Here is a 13,491-nt window from a genome sequence, read left to right as displayed (position 1 = left end):
GTGTCAATGGAAGTCCGTTTACCAGTGGAGAAAAAGCAGCAGAGGTTGGGGCTGCTGGAGGTGATGGAGAAGACAGTGGGGCCAGGCATGGCGCTGTCATTTTTGGGGTATTGAGCTGGACTCAGTGTCGATGGAAGCCTGTTTACCAGTGAAAAAGAAGCAGCAGATGTGGGGGCTGCTGGAGGTGATGGGAAAGACAGCGGGGCCAGGCGCGGCGCTGCCATTTTTGGGTGTTGAGCTGGACTCTGTGTCGATGGAGGCCCGTTTCCCAGTGGAAAAGAAGCAGCAGATGTTGGGGCTGCTGGAGGTGATGGTGGCACAGCACAAAGTGGCGGTGTTTGAGATTGAGGTGATGTTGGGGCACCTTAATTTTGCATGCAGAGGGTGCGGGTCTGGCGGTTTTCTGTAGGAGGTTGGGCAGGGCCTTGGCTGGACAGAGGCCCCCGCATTCACCACGTGCGTTTGTTTGGCAGACGTTCGCAAGGATTTGCGGATGTAGCAATTTTTCTGCAGCACTTTATCGGGGTCCCAATGCAGAGAGCAGAGGACATGGTATGGGATGTCCAGAATTTTTTGGACGCGGCAGGCAGTGTGGTTGGGGCACGGGAAGTGGCGCGCAGAGCAGGGGCACCCAGAATGGGCGGGCGTGGAGGAGCATAGCATTCCTGCAGCTCTCCCCTTTGGTGGAGGCAGTCTCGCGGTGGGGGGAGGTGTTGGCCCACAGGAGGGTGACTTTCTATGTGGATAACAGGGCAGTGGTCCAAGTGGTGAATCGCCAGTCCGCCAGGGAGGAGCAAGTGCTTAAGCTGCTGTGAGTGTTTGTGTTGGGCTGCCTGCGCTACGACATTGCTTTTCGCGCGGTGTATGTTCCCGGGATTAACGATTACATTGAGGATGCTTTGGCTCGTTCGCAGTGGGGGAGATTCTGTGGGTTAGCCAAGGACGCGGATCGGGACCCGACGCCAATGCCATTGCAGTTGTGGTACGTGGGCAACACAGGCTTGCAGCGGTTTCAAGGTCCCTTGGGGAATCAACGATGAATTTTGCCTTTAGTTTGTAGGGATGGAACAAAAACTTGCCTGTTCGCTACCTTGATGGCGGGGATATTTGCTGTGGCTTTTCGGGTTTCAGGGCTGCTGGGTTCGAGAGACGGTCATGGGCTGCGGTGGTCGGAGGTGCAGTTGCGGCGGGAGGAGGTGCGTTTTTGGTTGCTTAAGTCTAAGATGGACCAGCGGAGCGTTGGCATGGGGTAGTGTGTTGGAAGGCGGCGGAAGGAGCCGTGTGCCCAGTGCAATGGGGACGGAGATGGCAGGGGGTGAGATGGCAGAGGGACAGGTGTTTTCACATATAGATGGGAAGGGGGCGACAGGTTTCACAGCTGTTAGCCGTGTTGCGGTAGGCTTTGGCTGAGTGGGGGGTTTGACGGGGGACGTTATGGCACACACTCTTTTCGTATTGGGGCAGCGTTGGAGGCGCACAGGCGGCGATGTGGACAAGGGGACAGCATGCGGCTGGGAAGGGTGTCATACATCTGTTATCAGCGGTACGTGCGCAGCGCAGAGACTCGTTGAAGCGTGGCGGGTTTTGTGCCTATGTACTTAGTTTCTCGTGTCAGTTTCTGTGGCAGGTCCCCTTGTGCGGGACATGTTGATATGGATTGTGGGCCACTCCTTTGTGCAGAGGGCCAAGCTGCAAGCGCAGGATAGTTAGTTCGGTAAAAATCGGGGGTTTTACTCCTGTTTTTGCTTCAGGTTGTTTGGTCAGGGCGAGATACCATGCGCGGGAAGGAGCGGATAAGTACATTGAATGGTGTGGTGACAGGGGGGGCGGTGTCCGGATGTGTTTAGTTCCCCACCTGGGGTAGGGCGATATGGGACAAGAAACAGGTTGGGTTTTAATGCGGGCCATGACAAGGGATCTGGCGGAGGATGTGGTCAATGGGTACGGTGGTTTGGACCGAGCTGGTCCCACTGAGATTTTGGGGAGGTGCGGGGAGTCTGCAGACGGTGGACAGGGCACGACGTAGGATTAATGTGGACATGGCAGCGGGATATCAAGTACGACGTGCCAGTGTTATTCAGGGGTGATGGGGTCCACCTTTCTCGCGGGGGTATGGATCGGGACTTGTGAGAGCAGGGAGGTTTTGGACAGTTTGCTGGGTGTGTGCGCCGGGGTTAGGGGCCAGTGGGAGTCTGGAGTGTCTGTTTTTGGGGGGGGGGCAGAAAAAGGGGGAGGCGGTGTAATCACCTACCCTTCCACCTTTTCCTGGGTGGCGGAGTTGTTTTCGAAGTTGGCCAAGTTTGGCTGGAGTTTGGTAGGTTATCGTTAAGTTTGGGGACTTGGGGAACGGGAGCGGGGAAAGGTTAAGCAGTTTGGAAGTTACATTACAGGGTAGATAGTTACAGTTGCAAGAAGGCAAATAGGACTGTAGGTCTTGGGAGGCTTGGAGTTATAAAGTATGTGATAATATTGTGTATTATGTAATGTAGTTGAAGTTATATATTGCATCTTGCAGGGTGGGGGATTTTTATCATGTGGGGACGTAGGGGTGGGGGAGGAAAAGTAAAGGCGTCAGGTAATTCGATGTTTAGAGAGGTTTTCATTTTGTAAGGCAGATTGCCAGTTTAAAAAAGTGGGATGTGCACCTGTTTCAATAAAGTGGCCTTTTACAGACACAAATGGTGGTCGGTGGCTTGTCCCCCCCTTCCTCCCTCCCAAGGGGGGTTTGGGGGGCAGCCGAGCCGCAAGGTCTGACCCCTGGCCAGATTTGGGAGGGGGAAGGGGGGTGAGCGTGAGAGGGGCCATTTCGCTGTTTTGGGCTGCCTGAGAGTAGCCCAAAGACAGCCCAACTCCATAATTACAAGCCCAAGGGGTTTATAGGGGGTGCCCGCGTTTTCCAGCCACCATTTTAGGTACTGGTGACCTGGTGGCTGGGAGCAGGGTAGTGAGGTGTTTTTGGTCGCCGGCCACCCTCCCTGGGCTTAGGGTTTTTGGGGAGGCGTTTTCTGCTGGCAGATTTTTGGTTAGGAGGGCTTTATTTGGAACAGGTGCATAGGGGGATTTTATGTATAGTTGTCGCTTGGAACAGGTGCGGGCGGAGTTGATTTTGAAATTGGCCAAGTTTGGCTGGAGTTTGGTAGGTTATTGTTAAGTTTGGGGACTTGGGGTGGGGGAGCAGGGAAAGGTTAAGCAGTTTGGAAGTTACATTACAGGGTAGTTAGTTACAGTTGCAAGAAGGCAAATAGGACTGTAGGTCTTGGGAGGCTTGGAGTTATAATGTATGTGATAAAATTGTGTATTATGTAATGTAGTTGAAGTTATATATTGTATATTGCAGGGTGGGGGATTTTTATCATGTGGGGATCGTAGGGGTGGGGGGAGGAAAAGTAAAGGGGGTCAGGTAATTCGATATTTAGAGAGGTTTTCGTTTTGTAAGGCAGTTTGCCAGTTTAATAAAGTGGGATGTGCACCTGTTTCAATAAAGCGGCCTTTTACACACACAAATGGTGGTCGGTGTGCTTGTCCCCCCTTCCTCCCTCCCAATGCAGTGTTATGAAGGAGGACCAGCATTTAAGAAGCCTGACGGGGGACGGCGGGCCCTCTGGGACTGTATTACTTGACGTGAAGTGGCTGCTGCGTTGTGTCAACAGTGCTGCGAGTCCCTTTGGCTCTGCGTTCAGGGGCGGCATGGGATCCTGAGACGGGGCTGGGACCCAGGCACTTTTATGGCCCAGTGGAGAATGGGCCTTCTCCAGCAGGCGTTGGATGCAATATAACCCTCTCTAACTTGCCACGTGTGCATTTGATGAAGCTGGGGGGCATCTGGCGCATACTACCTAGCACCAGCCTTTCTGCAACTGGGGGTACCAGCATAAACCCTGCTGCCTCTTCACCCCCACTGGCTGGTTGTGCAGACATTTCTCTGGCACTCCCCCTCCTGCTCGTCATAGACCTCCCTAAGTTCCTTCCACTGGATGTCTCAAAGATTGCTGAAAGGGGCTGCATGAGGGGAAAGGCTGCCAATCCCTGTGACCACACTGGGTCACAATGGAGCCGATCGAACAGCTCTCCTGCAGCTTTGACAGAGGAATGTATACATGCCACAACCACGGACCTCCCCCCTCCCCCCAAGATAAACTAGACATTATCCTACAGGAAATACGCAAGTCCAGAGCTGCCATTGAACAACATCGGGCACAATTACCATGGACTTCAGCCTTCCCAGGACTGACGACAAAAAACTGTCGTACAGAATCAAGACAAATGAGGTCTCCCTTTCTGATCTTCCAACCAGAAAACTGCCCCCTGGGGCATTGCTGTGACCATTGGTGGGCAGGATTCTCAATTTGAGAGACAGGGATGCCCTCCTCCGCAGCACTTGAGAAAATGCACCTTTCCTGTTGAACAATGCCCGTATCTCGTGTCCCCATCCCACAATCTTTGTCCAGCTTCAAAGGGCCTACTTTCAGGCGGTGATCGCACTGAGCCTCTCCTATGCTTTACTATTTCCTGTCTATCTCAAAAAAAGCCATGATCAGAAGAGTAAATAATAGCCCTAAGAATTCCAGATTTTAATTCGTTCTGTTCTCTATTTTGCACCGCACATACCTTACACCACAAAGACTTCATGCCATATTCCCCCCGGTTCCATTAAAATGCCCCAGATGTCCAGGTCTGGATGCTGACCTTTTACACATGCCGTGGTTTGCCCTACAATATCCTCATACTGGACACATCTCAGTTCTCCACTGAGAGTGGTATTTTGGATCTCTACCCATGCCCAAGGGCAATAAAGTGTTGGCAGGATTTGGGGATTTGGTGCTTCTCCGGCTTAAACTGATCCTGACTAGGTGGTGGAAATCTGCAATGACCCTAGTGATATCCCAATGGAGAGAGCAAGTGGAAAGGTGGTGATTAGCCGAAAGTGATGCTCTCCGATGGGAGGGATACCAGGTATTACAAAAATGACCAATGGCGATGAAGTGGGATGCATTGTTGGAATCCTTTAAAACAGTTGAGTTTCCTGATCACTGAATACTGTCACCGGCGTATATGATGAACAACACCATGCTCCCGGTGCTCTACAGCTGCGGCCCATTTATCAACCCTTGGTGAGCCTGACCGATAGTACTTGCCCAATAATTAGCAAACACACTGTCGGCTTTGGTGACCTTATTGCACTGGATCATTCTTGAATTTAATGAACAGCATGGTATATTTGCATGTTTGCACCTATCAGGTTGCAACAAGAGATGTGTAAGTGGGTGGATGTCAAAATACACAAGAGAGAAGGGAACTGTTATGTTTGGAAATTGGTATATGCCACATGATTTACAAGGGAGCGCTGCAGCACGGCAACGCAAGCCCTTTGGCTGCACCATGCTGCAGCACTTCTAAAGCACAGGAATATGACATATTTACAATAATATGAAAAATTCCTGTGCTCTCCGCAGCGCTGGCGCACAAACTGCTGCCACGTGCCGGTGCAGGCACTCTTGCACCATGGTGCAAGGATGCCTGCATCATGGGGAGATTGTTTTTGGGCAGGAAGGAGCATCCTCCTGCACAAAAACAATCACTACAGGCATTTTCCTTTTTCAGTGCGTGCTGTAAAATGCAGCATGCATTGAAAAAGGAAATAACGAGGAGAAATGAAAACATTTCTCCTCGTTGCGCCTCACTACACCACCCCTAGGGTGGCGTAGCATTCAGACACATTTCTAGATTTACGATTCCTCGTAAATCTGAAAATGTGCCGTGTTCCATGGGTGTTGAGTAGGAACACCCACAGCAACACCCGAGGGGCCATATTTACAAGGACAGGAAAAGCCATGCAGGGTGGCTTTTCCTGTCCTTGTAAATATGGTGCTGTAACATGCACCACCAGTAAGTCACAAAAAGTGCGTACTGGTGGTGCAGGGGGCTTGTAAATCTGCCCCTTAGTCCTGGTAGATATCTAATGCATCAACCCCTTTTTGAAGACAAGGCAGATAACATGGCTGCCACTCAATTTCTTCATAATTTCTCCATCTAAGTCTCTCAGATAGAATTAGAAACTGGTCATAAGGATCCGAGGTGTGCATTACAGTCACTTGATCATATCTCCTTTCAATTATGAGGTCTTTAGGTTTCTCCTACAGACAGCTCTAACTGCCTGTTGTGGACAGAACAATATACAGAGAGCACTTAGGATCAGCCACTTGCTTATGACTGGATGATTTACTTGTCTATATAAGTGCCGTACTCTTGATTACGTGGCTTTTCTCCCTCTTATTGTCTTTTGTCTAACCAGTGGAGCACAGCTGCTTTGTCATCCATTAAATTGGATGAGTTAGGTACCTTCACTGCTAACAAATGGAAGCAACCTTTTTTATTTTTTATTTTAGCACACCATAGGAGTGCATGGCTTTTCCTGCTCATTCCACCTCAGGTCCCTGTCCATCCAACTTTCTCTTGAGGTTAACCATCTCTCCTCCCCTTCAAGTAAAGCTCTACATTTTGAAAAAGAAACAAAAAAGTGAATTACTCTGTGGAGAGCTTGACAGCTGCACACTGCTACATGTCACTCGTTTATTTTTCTTTACGCCGCATTGTGTGCACACATGGGGGCAGATTTACAAGCCCCTTGAGACACTTTTGCGCCACTGTTGCATCACTTTAGTGACACAGCAGTGGTGTAAACAATGAAGCCAATTTACAATATGACGCATCTAGAGAGATGCGTCACATTGTAAAGCCCTGAGTCACATATACCTGCGCAAAGTATTATGTATGCAGGTTGGGCGTTCCCACGTGGCAAAGCCTCCAAAAAGTGACGCAGTGAAATGTACAAGATTTCCCTGCACCACTTCTAGGACACCACTGCGTCAAAACCTTACGTCTGCTTGAAACAGGTGAAAGGACTGACACAGTATATTAAGTATAGGCCTCGACATGCATTGCTGGAGTTGCGTCGTGCTTGCAACATGACTCCAGCAATGTGTGACTTTTGGGCCAACAGATGCATCAGAATTTCTGAAGCATCTGGCAATCCTTGCGCCATGGTGCGCCGTATTGTAAATATGGTGCATCCATGGTGGCGCAAGGGTATCGCAGGCTGGCGCAGGGAAATTGATGTCTCCCTACAGATGAGTGACTTTCTTGTAAATCTGTCCCTTTGTTTTTTAATTTGCCATACTACAATAACTCTCAGTCATTGTGAACCAGTAAAGCTATTTAATAAAAATCCCAGAATGGCCACCAGAGCATCATTAGGTACACACACATTGGTCACCATCTTGTAATGGGTTTTCTTTTTCTTTATGATAAAAACCAAACCATGTAAACGCATGCGCATGTGCAGTGATGAAGCGATGTTGTCCCTGAATACTTTTTTTTGTAAAGAAATAGAGCAAACTTTTCAGAATATCCTCCTATGTGTGCAGATGTGCTCTCATGCCGCACATAAAATGTGCTTTTTTCTGTTATAAAAACTAGCATTAGCATTGGCAAAATCAAACACTTAGCAATCATCTTTAAAAGTGGAGACCTATCAACTGTGGCAGTTTGTTTAACTATGTAAATCAAATTGTCAGTGGCCACCAAAGGTGTGAAATAAAGTTTTATGGCAATCATCAGCGTATGTGTGTGTGTTGTGTGTGTGCCCGTGCGTTTGTTATGTGCTTGTATTTGCCAAGTCAAACAAGATTGTAACCTCTGATGTAAACCTTTTTAAAAAAGCCATGTCTCCTAAATGTTGTATTTAGAGTGATGCCCGGAGTAACTTTCAAAGCAAGGAGATGAAGAAAACCCTGGATTTTAAAGAGAATGACATCCAACACTTAGTGGTCGTTCAAAATGAGGTAAGAATATTTGTAAAGTTTCTTGATTTGCAGAAAAAGCATAACAAAACTATGCATGACATTAATGTGTATCACCTGTTCATTGCCTGCTTAGACCTAAGGAGAAGTGTTGCTTAGGGGGGCCACACAGATCCTCGGGTGAGTCTTTCATGAGCTCCATAGTAGCAGATGCAGCATGTCTGTGCTCTTGGTCTCTATTTTTCAGTTACATGAATGGGATGACTTAAAGAGGATGTTGCCTGCCCCTTCTTTATGGATATCAGGACAGGATCTTGTCGGTTCTTTCTTTGCAGACACTCTGGGAGGCCTCCTTGTTTAGAGAATATCAGGATTTTCCAATGTGACTCTTCATTTGAAAAACACGAGGTGTTCGTTGTTTCCTTTTTGGGTTTCCATGGTAATTCTTTTGTATGCCTCATTCTTAGCAGTCTTATGTGCTACAATATTGTAAACGCTCTTAATGAGTATGGTAATGAGTAGAATTGTAAGACCACTAATTCACAAGAACATTACAAAGTGAGTTCTAAAATCCCATCTCCACTGACTAAATTGGGTATTTCAGGTAAACAATGGGGCCATTATCTCCTTATCTGTCTTCCACTTCACCAGCATATACCCAAGTGATGCATATAACTTGTTTCCTTATGATACAAGAGAAATGATCCAGACACTTCGACACGGCATTACCCATTCTGTCATGTACTAATGATCAATTATTGATGCAACCGGACCACGCCACCAGATCAAAAGATAGACGCTGTAGCCCTCTTGCGCCCTGCAGCACCCCCATATTGACAGCCAATAGCGAAAACATCGTTGGACGTTCAGACAGCCACATTGCAGATGTTATAGAGGTAACATCTTGTGCTCACGGTGATGCCAGTGCGCTAAGGCGAATTGGTTTAAACTACCCTTGGAAGATATTTGAACAGACAGAAAACAGAGACAAATTTATGAAGAGCAACGTCCGTGCCATGAAAGGCTCAGTAGCCAAATAAAAAGGGTCTAACATAGAGCTATCTTCTTAGATTGAAGAGAACTGACAATTAATTTCCTTTTCTAAAATTGTCTTAGAATGTAAAGAAAGGAGCGAGCTAGGACGCTAATTATTGACAATGGTAGCGGCAGGTGAATGTTTCTTTAAAAGGTGCATGACTTGGGTAGGTTTCCAGACTTCAGGGGCTGTCCCATCTAGTAAGGATATATGATGCATTTTCACAAGGACTGGTATGATGAGTGATATGGCTTTTTCGATCATTAAGGTGGACCATGGGTCAAGAGGGGATACTGAAGAAATGCTATTATTGATAAAGAGTGCTTTGTCGGAGGAGAGAGAAGAAAACTGTTGAAAAGAAACCTGAGACTCCAAAGTAGTTCAAATCGTAGACCAATGTATGGTTGCTGAGATGTTAAACGATTGGAAAATGACAATAATCTTGTCTTCAGAAAAGGTAGAGAGAGACTCGCACAGTTCTTGAGAATGGCAATAGAAGAAGACTGGGTGGTCGGATTAATAAGACGTCTTACAATCGTAAAAACTGTGCTGGAAGAATTAGTTGGTGTGTAAATAGAGGACACATACTAACTTGCGCTGGCTTCTTCGGTTACTTTCTTATATTGCTTCAGCAAGGTACTGCGATCCTGTAATCAGATCTCCAAATGGGCTTTAAATGGGTTAAAGTCTCTTTTGGCATCAGCTAATGCAGTGGTGAAGCAGGCTGCTAAATAATTTTCCCTGGATTGTTTTTGATGTTTTATAGCAATAAGGACATTGGCTCTATCAGAGAGTCAACCATGATAATTGATGGCAGCCTCACAAACGTTGGGCGGAAATGGATGGGAGAATGGCAGTGAGTTAAGAATCCCATTTTTCATCATATACCCTATTCCAGGAATGAGCATAAATCCACGGGATGGAAGGGAAAACAGGAGAAGAGCCTGAAAGATGAATAGTAAAGGGAATCGCAACGTGATTTGACCAGATCATGGGGAAGGGAGAGCTGATAGATAGAAATCTCCCTAAGAGAAACTGTGAACTAAAATATGCCCTATGGAATGAGTGGGTGAGGTAAAGGCTTGCAATATGCGAATAAATGTGAGCAAGTCCACTAGCTCAGTGGAGGCAGGGTTTTTGGGGCATCCAACCAACTATTCAGACTGCAGAGGAGAAAATAAAGTCAAAGCATTTGTGATAGTGTCAGAGAAATCATCTGGATGCAAGGTGCAGAAATTTTTCATCGGGCTGGATGAGTGATAGAGCAGTTGACCTGTGAAAGAGCAGGTGGGTGCTCTTGTTGTAAAAGGAGAGATTCAGCAGGGGAAATGGGACTATGGGGCATAGAGACGAGTTTGCAGTGAACTAATGTTGCTTCAACACGCACTGCATCGAATGATGTTGCCGGTGGAGAGGGCTAAATACAGGTCCCATCCAGAAAAATAACTGAAGGGTAAGAGGAAACAACAGTCTTCAGAGCTAATATGAAACCACTAGAATTAAATTTACACCTTACAACTCATTAATAGTTTGGGAATTGGGTATAGGTAGGAAGGCAGGACACACAACAGATTTCTAGACCAACAGAAGGACAGGACATCACTCTCCCATGCATAAGGAAATGGTCCCATTGAACAGAAGCAAACCATGGAATGCTGAACCTTTGACACAGCCTCTAATAGATATGGTAATGGAAGTAGTCTGACTCTGAAGATGGCAAAACCATGGTGACGTGTCCATATACACATTGTCATTCCCTGAAACATACACTGTCATCTACCTTAGGAAATAGTGCCCTACCCAGCACTTGATTGATTAGGCTACCTGCCAACTGTCTCCAAATATAAAACAACCAACCTCTTCAAGTTCCCAAAACCTAGGCTTACTGTAACCCGTATGTGACTGCAAGGGCGATTAGAATAATTGTATCTTGCTTCTCTGGCCGAGGGCCTCAATGTGAGTCATAATCGACTGCTAGAGGCGATACATGGAGGTGAACCCACAGAATCAACTTCTTACCCACAGAATTTGCAGTGGACTGGAAAACACTCTCTAGTTGAAGGCTTCAACTTAGTAAACTGGTTTAAATAGTTGCGACAGGAGTTTTTCTTGGTGCCACTTGTGAAGAAAAACTGTCATGATACCTTCCTGAAGGTTGTCCTGATGAAATCCATGTCTCTGCCTGGAAGTAGATGAAACACAACGGTGATGGGTGGAATGCCTGAAGAAAGCCTGAGGCACTGGCCAGTGCTTGGACTATATAAAGGTCAAGGATGGTAATGAAGATCCAAGCTAAAGAGAAAAGAGTGTAAGAGAATGGAGAAAGAGAGCAAAATTCCAGCAAGTCAGTAGTTGGAGGATCCTATCAATAAGACTTAATAGGTTAGATCTCCACATACAGCTAAGAGAGCACATATTAGGAGGTCTATGCACAGAAGGGAAGTATGAGAATACCACAGACTGGGACTACCTGGTGCAGGCATACCCACATTGCTTTCAGCCATTATGGCTCAACGACAAATACATTTTCTAACAAAACCACAACAATTTGTAAATGATTAAACTGAAGTCTCATAAATACAATCAAACATTTTGTCCAATCTGCATACAGATTCATGAGCTTGGGGCACTCACTGAGGGGCATATTATCAAGAACGGCTTTAAAAATTATTGCCTGTTAACGGCAGAAAACTGCTGCTAAAGTGGCGATAATGGGCTTGATAATATGCCCTTGTGCATTCCCATAGAAGCCCATATTCTGGTGTGAACATGGGCTTCTATTGGAATTCTCCAGGGCATATTATTTATGAAGCCCATTATCGCCACTTTAGCGGCAGTTTTCTGCCGCTAAATCAGCAATAATTTTAGCGCTGTCCTTGATAATATGCCCCTAAATTTTAAGTCACCACCAGGAGAGCATATTTAAATCTCACTTTACAGATTGTTGCTTAGCAAACATAAAAATGATAAAAAAGAAGACGGATTCCTGCTAAGGTGATTGCTCGCCACTTCTGCAACAACAAAGGAGGACACTGGTTTTATGGAGGAAGCCATGTAACTTGGAAATATTCATTAACCATTAAACACAGAATAAAGGCAACATAAAAAGGAAAACTGTATTTTTCTTTATTGTGGAAGTCAAGGACATTTTGTGAAAGAATGCCCAAGGCAATTGGGAATTCCAGGACTTGCCTGTAAAGGGCAACCCACAGTAAATTCTGAATGGTACTGGGTAGTGCTGAGAAATTTCAAGGATATCCAGAGGTTCTTAGGATATTTCAAGTTTTATAGGTAGTTTATTTAAGACTTTTCGGCGATTGTACATCCCATCTCTCACCTGACGCAAAAAGGAGTATTCTTTCACTTGGGTAGAGAACAAAAAGAAGCTTTTGAAACTTTCAAGAAATCATTTGCGAAAGCACCTATCCAAAGGTATCCAGATGGTACACTGCTTTGCATTGTTCTTTTTTTAACCCCTTCGATGCTGATGACGGCCCCCAGCCGTCATGCACTACGGTGGGCGTGTGCTGATGACGGCTGGGGGCCGTCATAAACCCGCCCACTCGCGATTCTGCCGCTCAGGCTCAGAATCGTGGCCGCGCCCAAGGAGTTACTATTTTTATTTTGTTTATAAGTGTAGACAGCAAACAAGGGTACGAACTTGCACCTATATTAATTATACAACTGCAAAGGGAAACATGCATCACAGCATCAGCATAGTCATACACATCCTGTAACAGACTACAAACTAGGGTCACAGTAAGGTTTGCAGAAACACATAAGGACACCCCAGCATGCACAGCAGGCTTATCCCTGTGGAGGCAAGGCCTTTCTATCAACAATGTCCAAAGTATAATGCTTTATTTAATCTCCCCAGACTTTACAACATTTATGTGGGCACCCCTAGTGTTATGAGTGACCTTTTCTGCCACCATTTACATGTCCACCCGACTTCCATTCCTACAAGATCGGGTTCTCTGGGACCCCCCAGTGCTTGGCCATGTCCCTCTTTGCCATCACCAATCCCAAGTTTCAAAAGAGGAGTTTGGCCAAATGAATGTCCGCATCCGTGGCTACACCAAGGAGAACATACATTGGCTCTAGTGAAATGTCAGCCTTCACAATGTTGCAGTGTTCCCACACAACCTTTACCCAGTAGGGCTTTATGGCTGGGCAACACCAAAGTGTGTGCACAAACATTCCTCTACCCCCATGAGATCACAGACAATCTGGAGCCATGCCCTACCCATTTTATGCCGATGTTCACAGTCATGCTAGAACTGATGCAGAATCTTAAATTGTATAAGCCGAATTCTGGATTTAATACCCATCACTCTGGGATGCATCACTGCTGCCTTTCAGTCTGTGTCATCCATCTCATGCACATCTCTCTGCCACCTTTCTCTCATCCTGGTCATTTTATTGGGCATGTTGTTGAGTGGTTTGTAAGTGAGGGGGACCGCCATTTCCTCTATCTCTCCCATAAGTATCCTACTCTCCAGGGTAGCATATTCAGGTAGTTCAGTTACCTCCAGTCCCTCAGCCTTCCATGCATGGTGCAGCTGCATGTATTTTAGGTATTGACTCGTGTGCAGCTTGTATTCCCTCTGACGGGAGAGAAAGGGCATAAGGTTTCCATATTTAAGAAGGTCCGCA

General features: G+C 46.4%; 1 protein-coding gene across 3 annotated transcripts in view; it reads left to right on the top strand.

The window, feature by feature from the left end:
- The window catches only part of RAB44 (RAB44, member RAS oncogene family), a 450,865-nt gene that overhangs the window by 243,184 nt on the left and 194,190 nt on the right, over positions 1-13,491 (top strand). For all 3 annotated transcript variants that reach the window (XR_015295992.1, XM_086923095.1, XM_086923096.1), the window contains exon 7: positions 7,746-7,841. Coding sequence is in view for 2 of the 3 variants with exons in the window: in XM_086923095.1 (XP_086779221.1) it covers positions 7,746-7,841 (96 nt within the window). In the remaining variant the exon portion in view is untranslated. The remainder of the gene's footprint in view (positions 1-7,745; positions 7,842-13,491) is intronic.

The sequence above is a fragment of the Lissotriton vulgaris genome, chromosome 5 (genome assembly GCF_964263255.1).
Source record: "Lissotriton vulgaris chromosome 5, aLisVul1.2, whole genome shotgun sequence".
Taxonomy (NCBI): domain Eukaryota; kingdom Metazoa; phylum Chordata; class Amphibia; order Caudata; family Salamandridae; genus Lissotriton; species Lissotriton vulgaris.
The sequence above is the reverse complement of the archived record's forward strand: the minus strand, read 5'-3'. Positions and strand labels throughout refer to the sequence as shown.